Below are 20,292 nucleotides of genomic sequence, written 5' to 3' on the forward strand. Positions count from 1 at the left end.
TTTGGCACAGTGGATAGAGCGTCGGCCTGCGGACTGGGAGGTCCTGGGTTCGGTTCCGGTCAGGGGCATGTGCCTTGGTTGCGGGCACATCCTCAGTGGGGGGTGTGCAGGAGGCAGCTGGTCGATGTTTCTCTCTCATCGATGTTTCTGGCTCTCTGTCCCTCTCCCTTCCTCTCTGTGAAATATCAATAAAGTATATTTAAAAAAAAAGAACAAAAAAAACCCCACAAAACTTTTTTTAAAGCCCAGCAAGCGAAATGGCAAGTGAAACCCGTTTTGTGGTCTGAGTGCGCCGCCTTGTGGACATCTCTGGAATTGCGTGGCTTAAACTTTTTTTTTTAAGCCATCCCAAAGCAAATCTACAGTAAAGTTACACGTATAGCACAGAGAACTCTCTTCATGAGCAATCTGAAATTCCCCGTGTGATACCCCGTGACCCACCAAATATTTTAATTTTTTTCCTCCCAAATATTTCAGGGGCACTTTCCTATACACCAGGGCCTTCAACAGCACAACCATCAGAATAAGGAAGTTCACGCTGATGCGTCTCTGCCGTCCAGTCCCCTGACGGGATCCAAATGTTGCCCGTTGTCCCAGGAATGCCCTTCGCAGGTGGCAGAGACCCCGCTTACACCCCCTTCCCGTGGGAGGCACCCTTCGCATTTCGTCTTCCTTTCTCGCCAGTCCTCCTCCTGGAACCTTTAAAGACTCGAGTGCTTTAACACTTTGCTTAACCAGGGATACAAATGTCTGCAATCAGGGACCCTCCGGGCTGCAGAGACGCCCCCCGGAAAGTAACCAGAACCGGGGACGTAGCCAAGGCGCCCAGGACCTCCGAACCGCAAGAGAACGGAAGCCCGGCTCTCCCATGGTTGCGGCCTGGACGCCGAGAGGCGCGCGCGCGTAGGTCTGCCCCATCAATTAATGCAGCTTGTCGGCGGGCGCAAGGCACTCTGGGAGGTGTACCTGCAATGGGCGCGGTGCACACCGGGAAGCGCGTCTAGCGGCGACGCGGTGCATGCCGGGAAGTGCGTCTTGTGTCTGTCGCGGCGCACGCCGGGAAGTGCGTCAGCGTCGACATGGGGCATGCCGGGAGGTGCGTCTTGGGTCGATCGCGTGGCATGCTGGAAAGTGCGTCTGGCTTCGGTCGAGAGGTACGCCGGGAAGTGCGTCGCTTTGTGCGTCGGTGCATGACGGGAGGTGCGTCTTGGTGTGGGCGCGGGGCACGCCGGGAAGTGTGTCTGAGGCACGCGGAGAGGTCTGTCTGGCGGGAGGCCCCGGGCGCCGCGGGCCGGGAGAAGGGAGGCGGCGGGATGGTGAAGCTGACGGCGGAGCTGATCGAGCAGGCGGCGCAGTACACCAACGCCGTGCGGGACCGCGAGCTGGACCTGCGGGGTGAGTGCGGGGAGAGGGCGGGCCCGCCTTGTGGGCCCCGCAGAGGGCGGGCTGCGCCAGGCCGTCGCGGCCCAAGTCTGGCCGGCGGGGCCGAAGGACCATCCATCCCGCAGGCTCCTTGCCCGGCCGGCGCGGGGACGGGGACTGGGATCGCTTCCCGACCCGTTCCCGTGGGCCTGGGTTCGGATCGGCCTCGTGGGACCGTTGCTCGGTCCGATCTGCTCGAGCGCCGAGCCTGGACTCGGGGGTTGTACCCCCAGCGCCGAGGGAGCGGCTGGTTCTCAGGAAACACGTTCAAGTGATGGCGTCCGGGTATGGACAGGGTGAAAGGGCGGGGAGAGACCGACTCCCTGTTCCCTTTGTTCCATGTCCTCCACCTCGTGGAGTCAGGTTCCCGCCCTAGAACCTCTCCAAGAGCCCAACCCACACTTTTGAATTAGCCAATAGAAATGCAGGAGGAAAGTAAGCCACGCCCTGCCCCCCCATGTACAACCTGACCCCAACCAATCAGCGGAGGTCACACTACCTCACCCCTCCTACCTCTCCCAGGCCCCCTATAAATCAGCGTGTTTGGGGCCTGGGGCTCTCTCTGCCTCCTGCCACTGCGTCCTTGAGGGTGGTGGACTGGCAGCTCGAGCTAGCTGGATTAAAGGCTCTTTGCTTTTGCATCCGACACGGCTCCCTGGTGGTCTTTGGGGATCACGAAATCTGGGCATAATAAGGGCACGTGCTAGTGCATTTCTTCCCTTGTTTTTAGAGAGAGTGGGCGTGAGGGAGAGAGGGGGGGGAGAAACATGGATGTGAGAGAGACACATCGACTGGTTGCCTCCCGCACCACGCCCCGCCCGGGTCCGGGATCGAACCTGCAACCCAGGTACGTGCCCTTGACCGGAATCGAACTCGAGACCCTCGGGTGCTCTGGCCACAGCAGCCGCGGCTGAGTTCGTTCTTTCTGATGAGTGAGGGAGGAAGCCAAGTCCGTGAGGGCGAAGGGATCCTTTCCCTGCGCCTCCTTCGCAGCGTCAGTGGCCCCGGTCCCCTGTCATTCAGACCTCCATCAGGCGGCCTGTCTGTCATCCAAACAGCGCCGCCGCGTGGAAGTGAGGGCTCTGAGCTGTTCCGATCCCGCAGCTGTTTCTTCCTTAGTTAAAGGCTAACGTGCACCTCCCAGCCGTGGCTGCACCCAAATAAGCGACCTCAACATCCGCCCGTTTCAGACCTGAGAGAGGGCGGTCTCCCCGGGCCAGGGCAGCGACAGGGGTCGGTCAGCCTTGAAATGCCTCCTCTAGGAAACTGAACTTCGTGAAAATGGAAGTGCTCTGGCCCTGGCCGGGTTCGCTCAGTGGTTAGCTAGTGCGTCGGCCCATGGACTGAAGGGTCACGGGTTTCTTCGAGGTCAAGAGCAGGTACCTGGGTTGCAGGCTCAATCCGGGACCCGGTTGGGGCGCGTGCAGGAGGCAACCAGTCCACGTGTTTCTCCCATAGGTGTCTCTCTTCTCCCCCCCCTCCCTCCCACTCTAAAAGTCCGTGGAAACATGTCCTAGGGTGAGGATTAGCAACAACAAAGAAGTCTCTGTTCCGCAAATCAGAAGGTGACGTAGGAAGAACGGGAAGAGCCACTGCCTTGGGGATGAGACGGTCCGGGATTCGCTCCCACGGGGGCCGCAGGGTCTCAGCAGCAGCTGCTGCTGACTCTGCTTTTGGCGTAGACTCCTTGCTGCCAAAGCCCCAGGTCCTTCTCTCCGTTATCTTCTTGCTAATCCTTCCTCAAGGATATTTTCCCCATGGATTTTTAGAGAGGTTGGGTGTGGGGGGGGGAACATCAATGATGAGAGGGAATCATGGATCAGCTGCCTCCTACAGGCCCCCTACTGGGGATCGAGCCCGCAACCTGGGCATGTGCCCTGACCCGGAATCATACCCAAGACCTCCTGGGTCATGGGCTGACGCCAACCACTGAGAAACACTGGCCTGGCCTAGGTGAACACTTTCTGAATGAATGCTAGCTTTTTGAACCAAATTATCGGGAAACTCTGCTAATGTACTTTAGCACCTTTCAATTTTATTAATACCTGTGGGCTTTTTCCTCTGTGTCACAGGATATAAAATCCCTGTCATCGAGAATCTGGGTGCGACCTTAGACCAGTTCGATGCGATTGATTTTTCTGACAATGAAATCCGGAAACTGGACGGCTTACCTCGCTGAGGAGACTGAAGACCCTCCGGGTGAACAACAACAGGATATGGTGAGTGTCTGCCGGGCCCGCGATCTGTTTCCCAGGGTAAACGCTGTGCCCGCTGTCGGTTCCACCTGCACGTTTCCTCTTTAAAGAAGACATTTTTCTGGTTTTCAATGATTTCAGAGAGGCAGGGGGAGAGAGAGATACAAACATCAATGATGGAGAGAATCATTGATTGGCTATACACCCCACACTGGGGATCGAGCCCACAACCCTGGCATGTGCCCTGACCGGGAATTAAACTGTGACCTCCTGGTTCTGGAGTCAAGACTCAACTATTGAGCCACACCAGCTGGGCAACTATTGCCTTTTTTTCTTTTTTAAATACATTTTTTTATTGATTTTTTTGGAGAGGAAGGGAGAGGGATAGAGAGTTAGAAACATCGATGAGAAAGAAACATCGATCAGCTGCCTTCTGCACACTCCCTGCTGGTTATGTGCCTGCAACGAAGGTACATGCCCTTGACTAGAATCGAACCCGGGACCCTTCAGTCGGCAGGCCGACGCTCTATCCACTGAGCCACACCGGTCAGAGTGTTGTCATTTTTTCATTAGACAATCCGAGGGGAAGAGAGGAATGCCCGACTCAACGGCCAGGCATCGCATGTTCTCATGGCGCCTGCCGCCCCGGTGAGGTAGCTGGTCCGATTTGTGTGCATCTCCTCAGAAGCCCAGCGTGTGTATGCACTCTCCGTCAGCTTCCAGTTTCAATGGAAAACACGCTGCTTTGTCCGCAGTTGGAAAAGGGCGGGTTTCTCTTGCGTTCCCCATTCCCTTGCGGAATAGCTGTCTGTCTGCTCCCGCCTGGAACTGCGGAGTCACCTGTATTTCTGGGCCACCTGCGCAGAAGCCGCGGTGGGAGGCAGGTGGTTTGCCCTACACGGAGTTTCTCCTTTTCTTAGTTCCCTTAGACGGGGTGGGGGTGCAGGAAGAGCCCCCGACAGCCTCCGGGAAGCGTGGGTCCTAACACCATGCCCTCTGGCCCGCCGCTGTGGCTCAGTGGTTGGGCATCGCCACTCCCTTCCCCTCTCTGAAATCAGTAAGAGAATAATTAAAAAATAAAATAAGCCGAAGCCGGTTTGGCTCAGTGGATAGAGTGTCAGCCTGTGGACTGAAGGGTCCCGGGTTCGATTCCAGTCAAGGGCATAATTGAGTCTTGACTCCAGAACCAGGAGGTCACAGAATATCAATAAAATATATTTTAAAAAAATAATATAAAATAAAATCATGCCACTCTGTCGCTAGGGGTGTCGGGAGAGCAACCTCCCAGGTGCAGAAGCTCAAGGGTATTCGTCCGCTTGTTCGCTAGAAGCCGATGAGGTGCCGGAGCAGGAGGACAGGACGAGGGGGTCCTCGCTCCGAGGCAGCCGCAGTGCGAAGTGTCTCAGGGGGGGTGTCTGCTCTCTCACAGGGTGACCTGGACCCGCTGGCGTCGCTCAAGTTGCTGACCTACCTGAGGTGGGAGATGACCTGGGGACAGTGAGTCCTTTACAAACCACTCCCTGCCCGGCCTCGACCTTAACAGCCAGTGAGGACAAGGGAATGCTGAATGGAAAGTGAACTGGAAAAGGTTTAAAATTTTTTGAATATCTGTATTATTTTATCTTAAAGACTCACAAACCTCCCGTTTTGTTTCGGCCACTGTAGAGCGGGAAGGGCGCCTCTTACACACAGGTCCTGCCCAGCACTGTTCGTGACCCTTGGTCGTGCCGTGGCTGACGGGTTCCATTCCAGTGCGACAGCAGCCCCACGGCCACGACACTGGCTGACTGATGGTGGCTGTCAGTGTCAGGTCATGGAGACAAGCATGGGGGAGGGAGAGGGTAGAATTAAAAAATGTTGCCGGTGTGGTTCAGTGGTTAGAGCGTCGGCCTATGAACCAGGAGGTCCCAGTTGGTTTCCCAGTCAGGGCACATGCCCGGGTTGCAGGCTCCATCCCCATCCAGTAGGGGGCATGCAGGAGGCAGCCGATCCATGATTCTCATCATTGATGTCTCTCTTCCTCTCCGAAATCAATAAATACGTAGTGGTTCTCTAACTGCTGTTTTCCCCACCGACAGCCTTGCGCGGGGCAGCTGCATTCCCGACTGTGAGCCCGGCACCTACTTCGACTCGGAGCTGATCCAATGCGGGCAGTGCCACCCCACCTGCAAGACCTGCGTGGGTGAGTGCATCGCCCCACGGGCGACGGGGTCGTGGGGCCGACAGTCCTGGAACCTGGGTTACCCGGGGTGGGGTGGGGGAGGGGGGTGGCTCCCCTCTCTTGGACCTGAGGAAGCCTTAGGACCTCCTGGGTGGCCGTGAGGTTGTGAGGTTTGTGGCATCAAATACCAAGATGGGGGGCGGGGGGTGCTGTTCATAGGCATGAAGGGTGAGTTGGGGAAGAGGCAAAGGTTCTGGGGCCCGGCCGGTGTGGTTCGGTGGTTAGAGCGTCGGCCTATGAACCAGGAGGTCAGGGTCCCATTCGGGTCCAGCCCCACTTCAGTGGGCGGAGCCACATGGGGCGGCTCTCGCAGGAGCAGGACCTGCTGGGATAGGAAGCATATTTCCTTTTGTTTTTTTTAATATATATTTTTTGTTTGTTTCTTTTTTTACATTTTTTTTCTCTCTCTAGGGGTTGCGGGGGGCCATGACCTTGCCAGGCTGCGGGGAGCTGTGCTGAGCTTGGTTCAGGCCTCCATGTGTCCATCTGTGAAACGGGTGTGTGCTGCCCCCTAGTGGGTGAGGATGGGGAGGGCACTCGGTGGGCACCTGGGAACCTGGCTGGGCCTGGGCGGGAGGTGGGGGGCTGTCCCTGATATGAGCTCCTTCCCCACCACTCTCCCCCACCCCCCCCCCCAGGCCCCAGCAGGGAGGAATGCATCCACTGTGCCAGCAGCCTGCACTTCCGGGACTGGACGTGTGTGCCCGCCTGTGGCGAGGGCTACTACCCCGAGGCGATGCCCAGCCTGCCCCACAGAGTCTGCTGGAGGTACGTGCCGTCTGTCCGTCCTTTTTATTTATTTTTATTGATTATTGATTACGGAGAGGAAGGGAGAGGGAGAGAAACATCAATGATGAGAGAGAATCATGAATTGGCTGTCTCCTGCACTGAGGATCGAGCCTGCACCCGGGGCATGTGCCCCAACCTGACCGGGACTCGATCTGGAACCTCCTGGAGCGGGTGGAGCCTGGTCCCCCTCCAGCCGTGGGAACCCCTGTCCCCTGCGTGTCCCCCAACAGGTGGGACGAGAACTGCCTGAGCTGCGAGGGCTCCAGCCGGAACTGCAGCCGCTGCAAGGCGGGCCTCACACAGCTGGGGGCCTCCTGCATCGCCAACCACACCTGCAGCAACGGTGAGCGGGGCGGGGACGGGCCCGCGGGGCTGGGTCCCCCACGCCCCCCCAAGTCTGACCGGCCCCTCCCCTCCTCTCCCCAGCGGACGAGACCTTCTGCGAGATGGTGAAGTCCAACCGGCTGTGTGAGCGCAAGCTCTTCACCCAGTTCTGCTGCCGCACGTGCCTCTGGGCCGGGTAGGGGCGAGGCCAGGCCGCTCGCGTCCGTCCCTCCATCCATCCTTTCATCTATCCGCCCACCTCCAGACTGAGGGCCAGAGCCTGTTTCCGGGGCCGCACCCCGCCTCTGACAGCTGTGCCTCCCGCGGGGCCAGGGCCTGTGGCCGCGGCCCCAGGGGGTCCCTACGGCGACGTCCCCTCGAACTCCGCCCCGCTGGCCACACCCCTCCGGCGGACTCCAAGGGGCACCCCCACGTTCACCGAATCTTCAGACCGAAGCGGAGCTTCAGGCACGTGGCCTTGCACGTCACTTCTCCCCGGGCTTCCAGCATCTCCAAGGGCAACCTCAGCCGCCATGTCCGTCCACTCGGACTGTTCGCCAGACGGCACGCGGGACCACCTGTTGCCAAATCTGTGTCGGGCGTGTGGATCAGCTGCCTGCTCCCGTTCTCACCGAGGGGTGTCCTTTGGACAGAGAGCCCCGATATTTTCCTGGAAATGCACCGATCGGCTCCCGGGACTCGAGAGTAACCTTTGCCTTAAACTTTCTCTCGAGCTTGTACGTCTCCGTTGTGTCCTGGGGAGTTGGGGGGCCCCCCACAGGGGTGGATCAAAACCGTGACACCGAGGAGACGCCCTCAGAGCCAATGCAGTGTAAACCCTAAGTTAATAAAGAGTTAACAGCCCACAGCCAAGGAGTCTGCTTTTTTCCTGGGCACAGCGAGTACACGTGGGTGCGCCCGGCCAGTGTGGCTCAGTGGTTGAGCTTCCACCTATGAACCAGGAGGTCATGGGTCTGATTCCTGGTTCGATGCCCGGGTTGGGGGCTCCCTCCCTGGTGTGGAGGTGTAGGAGGCAGGCGATTCTCACCATGGGTGTGTATCCCTCTCCCTTCCTGAAGTCAATAAAAACTATTATTTTCCTTTAGAGAAAAACAGTGGCGGCTGTGCCAGCTTGCAGGGCTGTGGGTGGGTTTGGCCTGTCAGGTGAGGGGGCAGCGGCAGGAAGCCGGGGAGGAGGGACTTCAGGAGGCAGAGAAATTAGTGTCTGGGGAGGACCCTGTCCTGGGGGCCGCCTGACCGGGGCTGCAGGGTCACAGGCTGAGGGTGAGGGTTCGAGAGCAGTGTCCCTCCCGGAGACTCGAGGGCCTGGCAAGTTCGCCTCCGATTCTCAAGCAAACGTCCTTTCGGTCTCTGTTCTTTGGCACTTTGACTGCAGAGGAGACCATTAAAACCACCGCATGCCCTCCGGCCGGTGTGGCTCAGTGGTTGAGCGTTGACCTATGAACCAGGAGGTCACGGTTCCATTCCCGGTCAGGGCTGATGCCCGGGTTGTGGGCTCCATCACCAGGGAGGGGCGTGCAGGGGGCAGCCGATTAATATAGTTTTCTCTCATCATTGGTGTTTCTCTCTCCCTCTCTCTCCCCCTCTGAGACCAATAACATATTAGAAAAAAAAACCACAAAACCTTTTTTAAAGCCCAGCAAGTGGAATGGCAAGTACCAGCACACGTATGTTGGTATATATGTGAGTTGACATGTATGCTAGTTTGTTGTGTTGACAACAAGCTTCAAAATTTCATGTCAAATTTTCTGAAGGTGTTAACATCATAGATACTTTTACGCCAAAAAATGTCGAATTTAGTGCCAAAAAAAGCATTTGCGGGAAGTTTTAGTTCATTACTAGTAACTCCACCCATGAGGGAAAAAAATCCGCATTATTAACCGGTAGACCTGGTAAAACCCGTTTTGTGGTCTGAGCGCGCCGCCTTGTGGACATCTCTGGAATTGCGTGGTTTAAACTTTTTTAAGCCATCCCAAAGCAAATCTATAGTAGTTACAAGTATAGCACAGAGAACTCTCTTCATGAGCAATCTGAAATTCCCCGTGTGATACCCTGTGACCCCCCCAAATATTTTAATTTTTTTCCTCCCAAATATTTCAGGGGCACTTTCCTATACACCAGGGCCTTCAACAGCACAACCATCAGAATCGGGAGGTTCACGCTGATGCGTCTCTGCCGTCCAGTCCCCCGACGGGATCCAAATGTTGCCCGTTGTCCCAGGAATGCCCTTCGCAGGTGGCAGAGACCCCGCTTACACCCCCTTCCCGTGAGAGGCACCCTTCGCATTTCGTCTTCCTTTCTCGCCCAGTCCTCCCCCTGGAACCTGTTAAAGACTCGAGTGCTTTAACACTTTGCTTAACCAGCGGATACAAATGTCTGCAATCAGGGACCCTCTGGGCTCCAGAGATGCCCCCCCGGAAAGCAACCAGAACTGGGGACGTAGCCAAGGCGCCCAGGACCTCCGAACCGCAAGAGAACGGGAGCCCGGCTCTCCCATGGTTGCGGCCTGGACGCCGAGCGGCACGAGTATGTCAGGAGTTGGGGGGCCCCTCCGCAGGGGTGGATGGAATCCAAGACACCCTCAGAGCAAATGCAGTGTTAACCCTAAGTTAATAACAGAGTTAACAGCCCACAGCCAAGGAGTCTGCTTTTTTCCTGGGCACAGCGAGTACACGTGGGTGCTGACGGCCGGTGTGGTTCAGTGGTTGAGCTTCGACCTAGGAACCAGGAGGTCACGGGTCCGATTCCTGGTTCAATTCCGGGTTGGGGGCTCCATCCCCGGTGTGGGGGTGCAGGAGGCAGCCGATTGATGGTTCTCTCTCATCATTGGTGTTTCTCTCTGCCCCTCTCCCTTCCCCTCTGAGATCAATGACATATTAAACAAACACATAAACAGCCGAAACCGGTTTGGCTCAGTGGATAGAGCGTCGGCCTGCGGACTGAAGGGTCCCAGGTTCGATTCCGATCAAGGGCATGTGCCTTGGTTGCGGGCACATCCCCAGTGGGAGGTGTGCAGGAGGCAGCTGATCGATGTCTCTCTCTCATCGATGTTTCTAACTCTCTATCCCTCTCCCTTCCTCTCTGTAAAATATCAATAAAATATATTCAAAAAAAAACAAAACAAAAAACAAAACAAACACACAAAAAACCTTCTTAAAGCCCAGCAAGCGAAATGGCAAATGAAACCCGTTTTGTGATCTGAGCGCGCCGCCTTGTGGACATCTCTGGAATTGCGTGGTTTGTTTACACTTTTTTTTCGGCGATCACAAAGCAAAACTACAGAAAAGTTACTAGTACAGAGACCTTTCTTCATGAGCAATCTGAAACTCCCCGTGTGATACCCCGTGACCTCCCCAAATATTTCAATTTTTCCCTCCCAAATATTTCAGGGGCATTTTCCTATACACCAGGGCCTTCTCCTGCACAACCATCAGAATCGGGAGGTTCACGCTGATGCGTCTCTGCCGTCCAGTCCCCTGACGGGATCCAAATGCTGCCCGTTGTCCCAGGAATGCCCTTCGCAGGTGGCAGAGACCCCGCTTACACCCCCTTCCCGTGGGAGGCACCCTTCGCATTTCGTCTTCCTTTCTCGCCCAGTCCTCCCCCTTGAACCTGTTAAAGACTCGAGTGCTTTAACACTTTGCTTAACCAGCGGATACAAATGTCTGCAATCAGGGACCCTCCAGGCTCCAGAGACGCCCCCCGGAAAGCAACCAGAACGGGGACGTAGCCGAGGCGCCCAGGACCTCCGAACCGCAAGAGAACGGGAGCCTGGCTCTCCCATGGCTGCGGCCTGGACGCCGAGCGGCACAAGTATGTCGGGAGTTGGGGGGCCCCTCCGCAGGGGTGGATGGAACCCATGACACCCTCAGAGCAAATGCAGTGTTAACCCTAAGTTAATAACAGAGTTAACAGCCCACAGCCAAGGAGTCTGCTTCTTTCCTGGGCACAGTGATCACACGTGGGTGCTGACGGCCGGTGTGGCTCAGTGGGTGAGCTTCAACCTAGGAACCAGGAGGTCACGGGTCCGATTCCTGGTTCAATTCCGGGTTGGGGGCTCCATCCCTGGTGTGGGGGTGCAGGAGGCAGCCGATTGATGGTTCTCTCTCATCATTGGTGTTTCTCTCTGCCCCTCTCCCTTCCCCTCTGAGATCAATGACATATTAAACAAACACACAAAAAACCTTTTTTAAAGCCCAGCAAGCGAAATGGCAAGTGAAACCAGTTTTGTGGTCTGAGCGCGCCGCCTTGTGGACATCTCTGGAATTGCGTGGTTTGTTTAAACTTTTTTTTCGGCGATCACAAAGCAAAACTACAGAAAAGTTACTAGTACAGAGACCTTTCTTCATGAGCAATCTGAAACTCCCCGGGTGATACCCCGTGACCTCCCCAAATATTTCAATTTTTCCCTCCCAAATATTTCAGGGGCATTTTCCTATACACCAGGGCCTTCTCCTGCACAACCATCAGAATCGGGAGGTTCACGCTGATGCGTCTCTGCCGTCCAGTCCCCTGACGGGATCCAAACGTTGCCCGTTGTCCCAGGAATGCCCTTCGCAGGTGGCAGAGTTGCCGGCCTGATCAATTAATGCTGTTGTCGGCGAGCGCAAGGCACGCTGGGACGTGTACCTGGCGATAGACGGGGTGCACGCCGGGAAGCGCGTCTGACTGCCACCGCGGGGCGTGCCGGGAAGTGCGTCAGCGTCCCCGCTTTGCATGCCGGGAGGTGTGTCTCGCATCTGCCGTGGAGCACGCCGGGAAGTGTGTCAGAGGCGTCCCGGGGCATTCCGGGAGATGCGTCTAGCGGTGAGCGCGCGGCTAGTCGGGAAGTGTGTCAGCAGGGGTTCCGGCACGCTGGAAAGTACGTCGTTTGCCGGCGCGGGGCACGCTGGGAAGTGTGTCTGAGGCACGCCGAGGGGTCTGTCTGGCGGGAGGCCCCGGGCGCCGCGGGCCGGGAGAAGGGAGGCGGCGGGATGGTGAAGCTGACGGCGGAGCTGATCGAGCAGGCGGCGCAGTACACCAACGCCGTGCGGGACCGCGAGCTGGACCTGCGGGGTGAGTGCCGGGAGAGGGCGGGCCCGCCTTGTAGGCCCCGCAGGGGGGCGGGCTGCGCCAGGCCGTCGCGGCCCGAGTCTGGGCGGCGGGGCGGAAGGACCATCCATCCCGCAGGCTCCTTGCCCGGCCGGCACGGGGACGGGGACTGGGATCGCTTCCCGACCCGTTCCCGTGGGCCTGGGTTCGGATCGGCCTCGTGGGACCGTTGCTCGGTCCGATCTGCTCGAGCACCGAGCCTGGACTCGGGGGTTGTACCCCCAGCGCCGAGCGAGCGGCTGGTTCTCAGGAAACACGTTCAAGTGATGGCGTCCGGGTATGGACAGGGCACGTGCTAGTGCATTTCTTTTCTTCTCTTTAGAGAGAGTGGGAGCGAGGGGGAGAGAGAGAGAGAGAGAGAGGGAGAGAGAGAGAGAGAGAGAAACATCAATGCGAGAGGGATCGAACCCCTGACCCTTTCATGTCTGGGTCAGCGCTCTAACCACTGAGCTCACCAGCCAAGGCCCGAGTGCTTTCATTTTTATGAAATTAATTTTTTTACCTTTTTGTGGTTAATCCTCACCCGAGGATATTTTTCCATTGATTCTCAGGGAGAGTGGAAGAGAGAAGGAGAGACAGACTGAGAGAAACCTGGATGTCCGAGAGAGGCACATCGACTGGTTGCCTCCCACACAGGGACGGAGCCTGCAACTGAGGTCCTTGCCTTTGACCGGAATCGAACCCAGGACCATCCAGTCTGCAGGCCGAGGCTCTAGCCACTGAGCCAAACCAGCTGGGGCTGAGATTCAGAATCTTAGAGAAAGATTCCGTTCAAGGCTAATGTCCACGCTCCCCATCCCGGCCCAGGGAGATCGCCACCGTCTCTCGAGTCTGGAGCGTGGACTTGGGGTGCACTTGACCCTTGGCTGGGCTCCCGTCTTACCTTCCAGCGTCCAGCGCCATCGTTGCCCCCGAGTTAGACGAGTCAGGGAGAACCTGGAGGGATTGTTGGCGGAGAGACTCGCCATTATGCAGGAACCTTTGACGTCCTGTGTGACCCCGTGACCTTGTGTCTGAATCCTTGACCTTCACCTCTGGATCAGAGCCAGGGCAGTGGGCCCAGGGGAGACCCAGGACGTTATGATCGTGTCCTGACGAGTCCCAGCAATGCAAAAGGGAGCTCTTGTCCCGCCGTGTGAAGACAGTGCCCACGCTGGCTGGGAACAGATCCCCTTGTAGGTTCCTGTCCTGCCGCGTCCCTGGCTCGGGGCCTTGCTGAGAGCGGCCAGGGCACCTTGCAAACAGCCTGACCAAGGCCCTCGGCCCAGTGCCCCTGCCTCGTCGCCATCACCGTGTTCGTTACCGTGTTCGTGGCCACCGCCGACCCATAAGCTTCATGGCAGCTGGGGCTTGGGCCTCTGTGCCAGTACCTGGCAGTGTTTGGCCTGGGTGCTTCGTAAACACTTTTTTTTTTAATTGATTTTGAGAGAGAGAGAAATCAATGAGAGAGAATCATGGATCGGCTGCCTCCTGCACGCCCCCCATTGGGGATGGAGCCCACAACCCAGGCATGTGCCCTGACCAGGAATGGAACCGTGACCTCCTGGTTGACAGGTCGATGCTCAACCACTGAGCCGCACGGGCCGGGCCTAGGGAAACCCTTTCTGAATGGTTGCCAGCCTGGAGGCAAATGACCGGCAAGTTCTGCTGATGGGCCTCAGCGCTTTCAGTCCTGTCAGTACTGCTGTGGGCTTTTTCCTCTGTGTCACAGGATATAAAATCCCCGTCATCGAGAATCTGGGTGCGACCTTAGACCAGTTCGATGCGATTGATTTTTCTGACAATGAAATCCGGAAACTGGACGGCTTCCCTCTGCTGAGGAGACTGAAGACCCTCCTGGTGAACAACAACAGGATATGGTGAGTGTCTGCCGGGCCCGCGATCTGTTTCCCAGGGTAAACGCTGTGCCCGCTGCCAGTTCCACCTGCACGTCTCCTCTCAGGACGAGAAGTGAGGAACTTCTCACGCAGGTGAGAGCTGAGCTTGGCATTGGGCCGGCCCAGGGGTTTCCCACCTTCTTCAGCTCATCCCACGGCGCACACCACCTCATCGCTAAAGTTCTGCGGCACACAGACTCGGACCCCAAACAGACTCTTACTGATCTCAGAGAGGAGGGAGAGGGAGAGAGGAACATCCATGAGGAGAGAGAACCATGGATCGGCTGCCTCCTGCACGCCCCCCACTGGGGATGGAGCCCACAGCCCGGGCATGAGCCCTGACCGGGAATGGAACCGTGACCTCCTGGTTCCTAGGTCGATGCTCCACCACTGAGCCGCACCGGCCGGGCTGGGGTTCCTCCTCTTCTTCGTGTCCTTAGTGTGGGAGCAGGAAGAGCCCCCGACAGCCGCCGGGAAGCGTGGTCCCAGCACCATGCCGCTCTGCCCGCCCTGGGGCCTCGGACCGGCTTCTGTCTTTGTGCCTCTGTCGCTCGGGGTGTCGGGAGAACAACCTCCCAGGTTCTGGCCACTTGGAGTCTGAATCCTCCGAGCAGGACGGGTCACATTGTCCGCGGCTTCCCCGTCGCTGATCGGGGGCGTCTGCTCTGTTGCAGCCGCATCGGCGAGGCGCTGGACCAGGCCCTGCCCTGCCTCACGGAGCTCGTCCTCACCAACAACAGCCTCGTGGAGCTGGTGAGCCCGGGGGTGGGTGCCAGGAGGCGGGAGGCTCCACGCTCCTGCAGAAGCTGGGGAGGGCCGGGCAGTGCCTCCACCTCCCTTCTCTGTCCCTCCCTCCCCTCCCCCTCCCTCTGGCGGTCACCACAGCTGTCTGTTCACATTTGTCCGAGTTTAAAGGTGACCAGTGTCACCCCTACCCGCCTAGACCATACAGGGCCTGAGCCATTGCAGCCCCACACACCAGCTCGCTGTGTATTTAATGCGCTTTCTAAGGCAGCGCCGCTGTGGGCAGAGAAGCTGTTAAGGCCAAGGTGGGAAGGTGCAGAAGCTCAAGGGTATTCGTCCGCTTGTTCACTAGAAGCCGGTCAGGTGCCGGAGCGGGAGGACAGGACTAGGGGGTCCTCGCTCCGAGGCAGCCGCAGTGGGAAGTGTCTCAGGGGGGTTCTGCTCTCTCACAGGGTGACCTGGACCCGCTGGCGTCGCTCAAGTCGCTGACCTACCTGAGGTAGGAGATGACCCGGTGACAGTGAGTCCTTTACAACCACTCCCTGCCTGGCCTCGACCTTAACAGCCAGTGAGGACGAAGGACTGCTGAATGGAAACTGGACTGGAAAATAGTTTAAAATTTAAAAATATTTATATCGTGTTTAAAACTCATAAATCTTCTAGTTTTTTTTAACCGCCATAGAAAAAGAAAAAAAGAACACCCTTTAAAAACAGTATGCAGCCCTGGCCAGTGTAGGGCAGTGGTTAGCACCAAACGTCACGGTTCGATTCTCAGTCGGCACAGGCCCGAGGTGCGGGCTCGATCCCCAGTGTGGGCCTGCAGGAAGGAGGCAGCCGATCGATGCTTCTCACAAATCAATAAGAACCCCACAGAGAAAACATTGTAAATGTTCCCTTCGGGCCCAGCGCCCTGTTAACCTTCCCCTGATTCTCCCTGAGGTGCTGTGACGTTGCGTGTGAAGCGCAGTGGCCTGTTCCCTGCTCTGCGCTCGGGGGGTTGTGGGGACACCTGGAAGGCCCCGCGGGGACGGGCCTGCGTGACGCGCCCCTCCTTGCAGTATTCTCAGGAACCCCGTGACCAACAAGAAGCACTACCGCCTGTACGTCATTTACAAGGTCCCCCAAGTGCGCGTGCTGGACTTCCAGAAGGTGAAGCTCAAGGTAAGTGTCCCTGTCGGTCGTGAGTCAGCATCCGCGGTGGATTTCCTATTTGATGGTGTTACTGGGGTTTAGCGTTAACGAGTTTTGCTGTTGGTTTGTAACGCTAACGTGGGAAAGAGGACGTTAAGTCGGATTTTCCCTGCAGCCTGGTTCCTGGCAGGCCTTTGGGTGAAGCGGGTCGCCCGGTCCACAGGAGCTGGCCCTCCGGGGGAGCTGGCCCTCCGTGGGGAGCGGGCCCTCCGTGGGGAGCGGGCAGTGTCCAGTTGGGCAGCCATGTTACGGGAGCGGGTTCCCTTTACCGGGAGTTTTGTTCCTGCCTTAAACCAGGGCTGGGAACGTTTTCTCTGCCAAGGGCCATCTGGATATTTACAAGGTCACTCCCGGGCCATGCAAAGTGATGGACTTGAACGTCAGCCTCCTCTCTGTGGTCCATCATGTAATCACTCCCCCGAACGAATGCCGTGGCAGGGCCAGGCCAGAGGGTTTCTTGGGCCGGATGTTCCCACCCTTGTTTAAACCTTAGTAGTTGTTTTTATGGTGTGTTTTTTAATATGTTTTTCTTAATTTCAGAGAGGAAGGGAGGGGGGAGAGAGAGATAGAAACGTTAATGATGAGAGAGAATCATTGATTGGCTGCCTCCTGCACGCCCCCTACTGGGGATGGAGCCCGCAGCCTGGGCATGTGCCCTGACCGGGAATGGAGCTGTGACCTCCTGGTTCCTAGGTCGATGCTCAACCCCTGAGCCCCACGGGCCGGGCTGAGCCTTAGTTCTCTGGGAGCCTCAAGACGGGGAGAGGCTCTTTCTTCAGAAGCTTCACCAGGGAGGGCAGGAGCCCGGGGTCTCCTCTGAACGGGGCCGTGGCTCTGTGCCGTGTTGAGCAGCCCCGTCTGCCAGAAGTGTCTTCTCCCGCGTTTGCTGAGGAATGCATCTACACGCGTGTGCTTCTCTTTCCATTAACCCTGTGTGTGGTGTCGCTGTAGGAGCGTCAGGAAGCAGAGAAAATGTTCAAGGGCAAGCGGGGTGCACAGCTTGCAAAGGATATTGCCAGGAGAAGCAAAACGTAAGCTGCGGACGTCCGCCTTCTCTCTACTTCCCCTTCAGAAACACTCGGCCGCCACGTGGCCTCCTGCAAACGCAGACCCAACGCTGGGCCTGACCCAGCCCTGAATTGGCGCCACGCGGGCCTGGGACCATCAGCGGTCCGGGCGTCACGGCACATTCCTGCCCCGTCGTGGGCAGAGCCAACCTTTCCAATCCGGTCTCGCTGTCACATGCCACGTGTCTCGCGCTCTGCGCTCTGTGACGATCCGAGTGGTGTTTCTGAAGGAGACAGTTTCTCGTATCAGTTTGTTAACCAAGATAAGATACTACACTGATTGAGCTACTTTCAAAGGCTTTGAAAGTAAGAGGAGCAGTTCCACTGGCTGCCCTTGACCGGTGTGTTCTTCCCTCCCAGCTTCAACCCAGGTGCAGGTTTGCCCGCTGACAAGAAGAAGGGCGGGCCGCTGCCCGGGGACGTGGAGGCCATCAAGGTGATGCTGCGGGCCTCGGGCGGGCGGGCTGCGGGCCTCACACAGAACCCGTGGTGAATCCGGTTCTGAGCGTTGCAGATCCCCCCCCAGTTGTTAGGACCCAGCTAGATTGTTGTGGGGTTTTTTGTTCTTTTTTTAAAGTACGTTTTCGTTGATTTTAGAGAGAGGAAGGGAGAGGGAGAGAGCAACATCAATGATGGGAGAAGATCATGGAGCCGCTGCCTCCTGCACGCCCCTCACTGGGGATGGAGCCCGCAACCCGGGCATGTGCCCTGACCAGGAATCGAACCCTGACCTCCCTGGTCGATGCTCAACCACTGAGCCACACTGGCCAGGCACAGCTGTATGTTTGTTAACGGGAAAACTAGCTTGGAGCTATTACTTGAGCAGACTTCGGCTTGAATTAAGTACAGGAGCCAGCCGAAGTGGGGGCAGCTCTGGCCTCTACATTTTCCCAGGACGTGCGAGTTTCAACCCCTGGTACCTTTGCATACGGAGCAGTGTCTGCCTTACTTTTTTTTTCCTTCTTTTTTTTCCTCTCTCCCTTAGTTTTTACTGTCAAATATTTACTCTGAAAGATCCTGCTTGGATCGGTGAGAAATGCTGACTTTATAATATTGCCTCCTACGTTATCCGGTGCCACGATCCCAATCGGAATTCCGTTTGTGACATTCCATGGCACGCCATGATTATTTTCCCTCCTGTAGGCGGGTCTGCGTTTCCCTGCCAATTTTGGAAATTCAGGGTTTGGGTTTCGGGCTGATGGCAGTATGCCAGTGAAACCCTTCCCCTGGCATTGCCTGCATTGGAACCGCTTACTGTTGCCATTCAGAAAGGCTGCGGGGAATTGTGTGGGTGTCGTCTGGGTGATGGGTGGGCGCGGTGACAGTGACGGTCCGTCTCCGTGTCCCCAGAACGCCATAGCGAACGCGTCGACGCTGGCGGAGGTGGAGCGGCTGAAGGGCCTGCTGCAGTCGGGCCAGATCCCCGGCAGGGAGCGCCGAGCAGGTCAGAACGCACGTCTGTCTGTCCACGTCCTAGGCCGTGTCACCCACAGTGACCCCACGCAGTTCAGGGCCGAGACCCCAGAGCAGTGCCTGTGGCTGCCTTGCCCGACCTTCACGGTCCCTTTAGATGCTCTTGGAGGAGAAGTGACCTGATTAGAATATTGTGTCAGCAGGCCCTGGGGTTTTTCTCTCTTTGTGTTGTTGTTTGTTTGTTTTTTTAATACATATTTTTATTGGCTTCAGAGAAGAAGGGAGAGAGAGAAAAATACCCACAATGAGAGAGAATCACGGATCGGCTGCCTTCTGCACGCCCCACACTGGGCATCGAGCCCGAAACCCAGGCATGTGTCCTCGGGAATCGAACCCTGACCTCCTGGTTCCTAGGTTGATGCTCAGCCACTGAGCCCCGCCGGCCAGGCCCTTGGGAATTTTCTATGGAAACATTGATTCAAACAGTATTTCATAGCCATAGATTGAAACCAAACACGAGAGGACACGGGGACTTGACCGCTGTGTGTACAAGATGGCTTAGTAGTTGGAACACGGGTCCCAGCTCTGCCCTCAGTGAATTGCTGGGTCCCCACTTAACCTTGAACCCTTCTCCTCCTCCTCAAACCTGAGGTGGTAACAGTGCCAACCTCAAAGGGTGTTGGTGTGGTTTTGTTTTGTTGTTAATCTCACCCGAGGATATTTTTCCTGATTTTTAGAGAGAGTGGAAGAGGTTTGGGGGGGGGAGGGGGGGACATTGATGTGAGAGAGACACGTCAATTGGTTGCCTTCCACAGGAGCCCTGACCAGGGCCCCGGCTGGGCATGGAGCCTGCAACTAAGGTCATGCCCTTGCCCGGAATTGAACCCAGGAGCCTCCAGTCCGCAGGATGATGCTCTAGCCACTGAGCCACACTGGCCAGGGCTCCAAGGCCTGTGGGAGGACTGAGCAAGGCGCTTACAGGCAGCACTTGGCACCGGGTCTCCGCCCGCGAGTTCAGGATAAGCATCGGGCACTCTGGTGCCTGCGTGCCAGCTCTGTCGGGCGGCTGGGCACGGGGTGCCAAATGGCAGCTCACAGTGGTGCGCGCTGCCAGGATGGCTAGACTGGCAGCCCCTAGGGAGGCTGGCAGCCGGAGGGTCTGTGGGAGCTGGGGCGGAAGGCGAGCGAGCCGTTCAGAGACGGTGGTTCTCACGGGGTGTCCTGGGCCGGCACGCAGGGCCTCAGCCAGCGCTCATCCCGAGCAGCTGCGTCCCTGAAACCCTGTGGCCCTGGCTTTGTGTCTCCTCAGGCCCCAGCAACGATGGGGAGGAGGAGATGGAGGAAGACACCGTCGCCAACGGCTCCTGAGTGTCCGCGGGGCGTGGGGCCCGGCCGCCGGGGACAAGGTCCTGCCTCGAACGTGGAATGTTAGTGTCAAGCTTCGCTGAAGGGCTCCGACGGCTGCAGTCGTTTCTAATGCCCATTCTGAGATCTCAACGCCTGATTCTCACAGTGAAAATAGACACCCACTGCCTGCTGCCTGGGCTGTGCGCGCAGTGGGTGTGTACGCCTTTAAGCTGGACCCGCAGGAGGCCTCGTTTCTGGCTAGGCCTCCGTCTGTGAAATGTTTGGATGTTTAACGTTAATAAAACTGGTGTTAGCGGCAGCCGCTGTTTGCTCTCGGCTGTTTCTTTCTCCACAAGCTGGTCGACGGCCTAGGAACGGAGGGAATGACCCGGGTGTCTCAGGCCTGTGCGTACTGCTGACACAGTGCCTTTTGCCTTGACCAGAGCAAGCCGCCAGGGCCACCCCGGATCCAAGGCTGGGAGATGCACTCCCCCACCTTGAGGCCACAGCGAGGGTAGGTAGGGCTGTAAAGAAGGACAAACTGGGGCCCTGGCTGGTGTGGCTCAGTGGGTAGAGCGTCAGCCCTTGGA

The 20,292-nt window shown here is 57.4% G+C and overlaps 2 protein-coding genes across 4 annotated transcripts; both read left to right on the forward strand.

Moving 5' to 3' along the window:
• Positions 1-1,225: 1,225 nt before the first annotated feature.
• On the forward strand, positions 1,226-7,822 carry LOC308239196 (proprotein convertase subtilisin/kexin type 6-like). 3 transcript variants are annotated; one of them, XR_013959713.1, is made up of 8 exons: positions 1,226-1,395; positions 3,495-3,641; positions 5,047-5,093; positions 5,696-5,799; positions 6,250-6,335; positions 6,477-6,606; positions 6,858-6,970; positions 7,054-7,820. XR_013959713.1 is itself a non-coding variant. In XM_080651856.1 (8 exons), exons 6-8 carry the CDS (start codon positions 6,575-6,577, stop codon positions 7,149-7,151), a joined length of 243 nt encoding a protein of 80 aa, XP_080507982.1. In that variant the 5' UTR covers positions 1,226-1,395; positions 3,495-3,641; positions 5,047-5,205; positions 5,696-5,799; positions 6,250-6,335; positions 6,477-6,574; the 3' UTR covers positions 7,152-7,822. The 3 variants fall into 3 exon arrangements, 2 of the variants coding, with proteins under 2 accessions (XP_080507982.1, XP_080507983.1); XM_080651856.1 differs by having other exon boundaries at positions 5,047-5,205; positions 7,054-7,822; XM_080651857.1 differs by lacking the exon at positions 6,250-6,335 and having other exon boundaries at positions 5,047-5,205.
• A 4,028-nt stretch (positions 7,823-11,850) lies between these two features.
• SNRPA1 (small nuclear ribonucleoprotein polypeptide A') lies at positions 11,851-20,031 on the forward strand. The gene is made up of 9 exons (XM_080651605.1): positions 11,851-12,027; positions 13,775-13,922; positions 14,615-14,693; positions 15,137-15,183; positions 15,743-15,845; positions 16,827-16,906; positions 17,303-17,378; positions 18,293-18,386; positions 19,665-20,031. Exons 1-9 carry the CDS (start codon positions 11,946-11,948, stop codon positions 19,721-19,723), a joined length of 768 nt encoding a protein of 255 aa, XP_080507731.1. The 5' UTR covers positions 11,851-11,945; the 3' UTR covers positions 19,724-20,031.
• The last annotated feature ends 261 nt before the right edge of the window (positions 20,032-20,292 follow it).

The sequence above is a fragment of the Plecotus auritus genome, assembly GCF_963455305.1.
Source record: "Plecotus auritus genome assembly, chromosome: 15".
Taxonomy (NCBI): domain Eukaryota; kingdom Metazoa; phylum Chordata; class Mammalia; order Chiroptera; family Vespertilionidae; genus Plecotus; species Plecotus auritus.

Bases quoted from the DNA above. Each gene is read 5' to 3' on its own strand.
- LOC308239196 (XM_080651856.1), top strand. From the start codon at position 6,575: ATGCCCAGCCTGCCCCACAGAGTCTGCTGGAG. The intron at 6,607-6,857 runs GTACGTGCCGTC...GTCCCCCAACAG, and splicing joins CCCCACAGAGTCTGCTGGAG to GTGGGACGAGAACTGCCTGA. The intron at 6,971-7,053 runs GTGAGCGGGGCG...TCCTCTCCCCAG, and splicing joins CAACCACACCTGCAGCAACG to CGGACGAGACCTTCTGCGAG.
- SNRPA1 (XM_080651605.1), top strand. From the start codon at position 11,946: ATGGTGAAGCTGACGGCGGAGCTGATCGAGCAGGCGGCGCAGTACACC. The intron at 15,184-15,742 runs GTAGGAGATGAC...CCCTCCTTGCAG, and splicing joins AAGTCGCTGACCTACCTGAG to TATTCTCAGGAACCCCGTGA. The intron at 18,387-19,664 runs GTCAGAACGCAC...GTGTCTCCTCAG, and splicing joins CGGCAGGGAGCGCCGAGCAG to GCCCCAGCAACGATGGGGAG.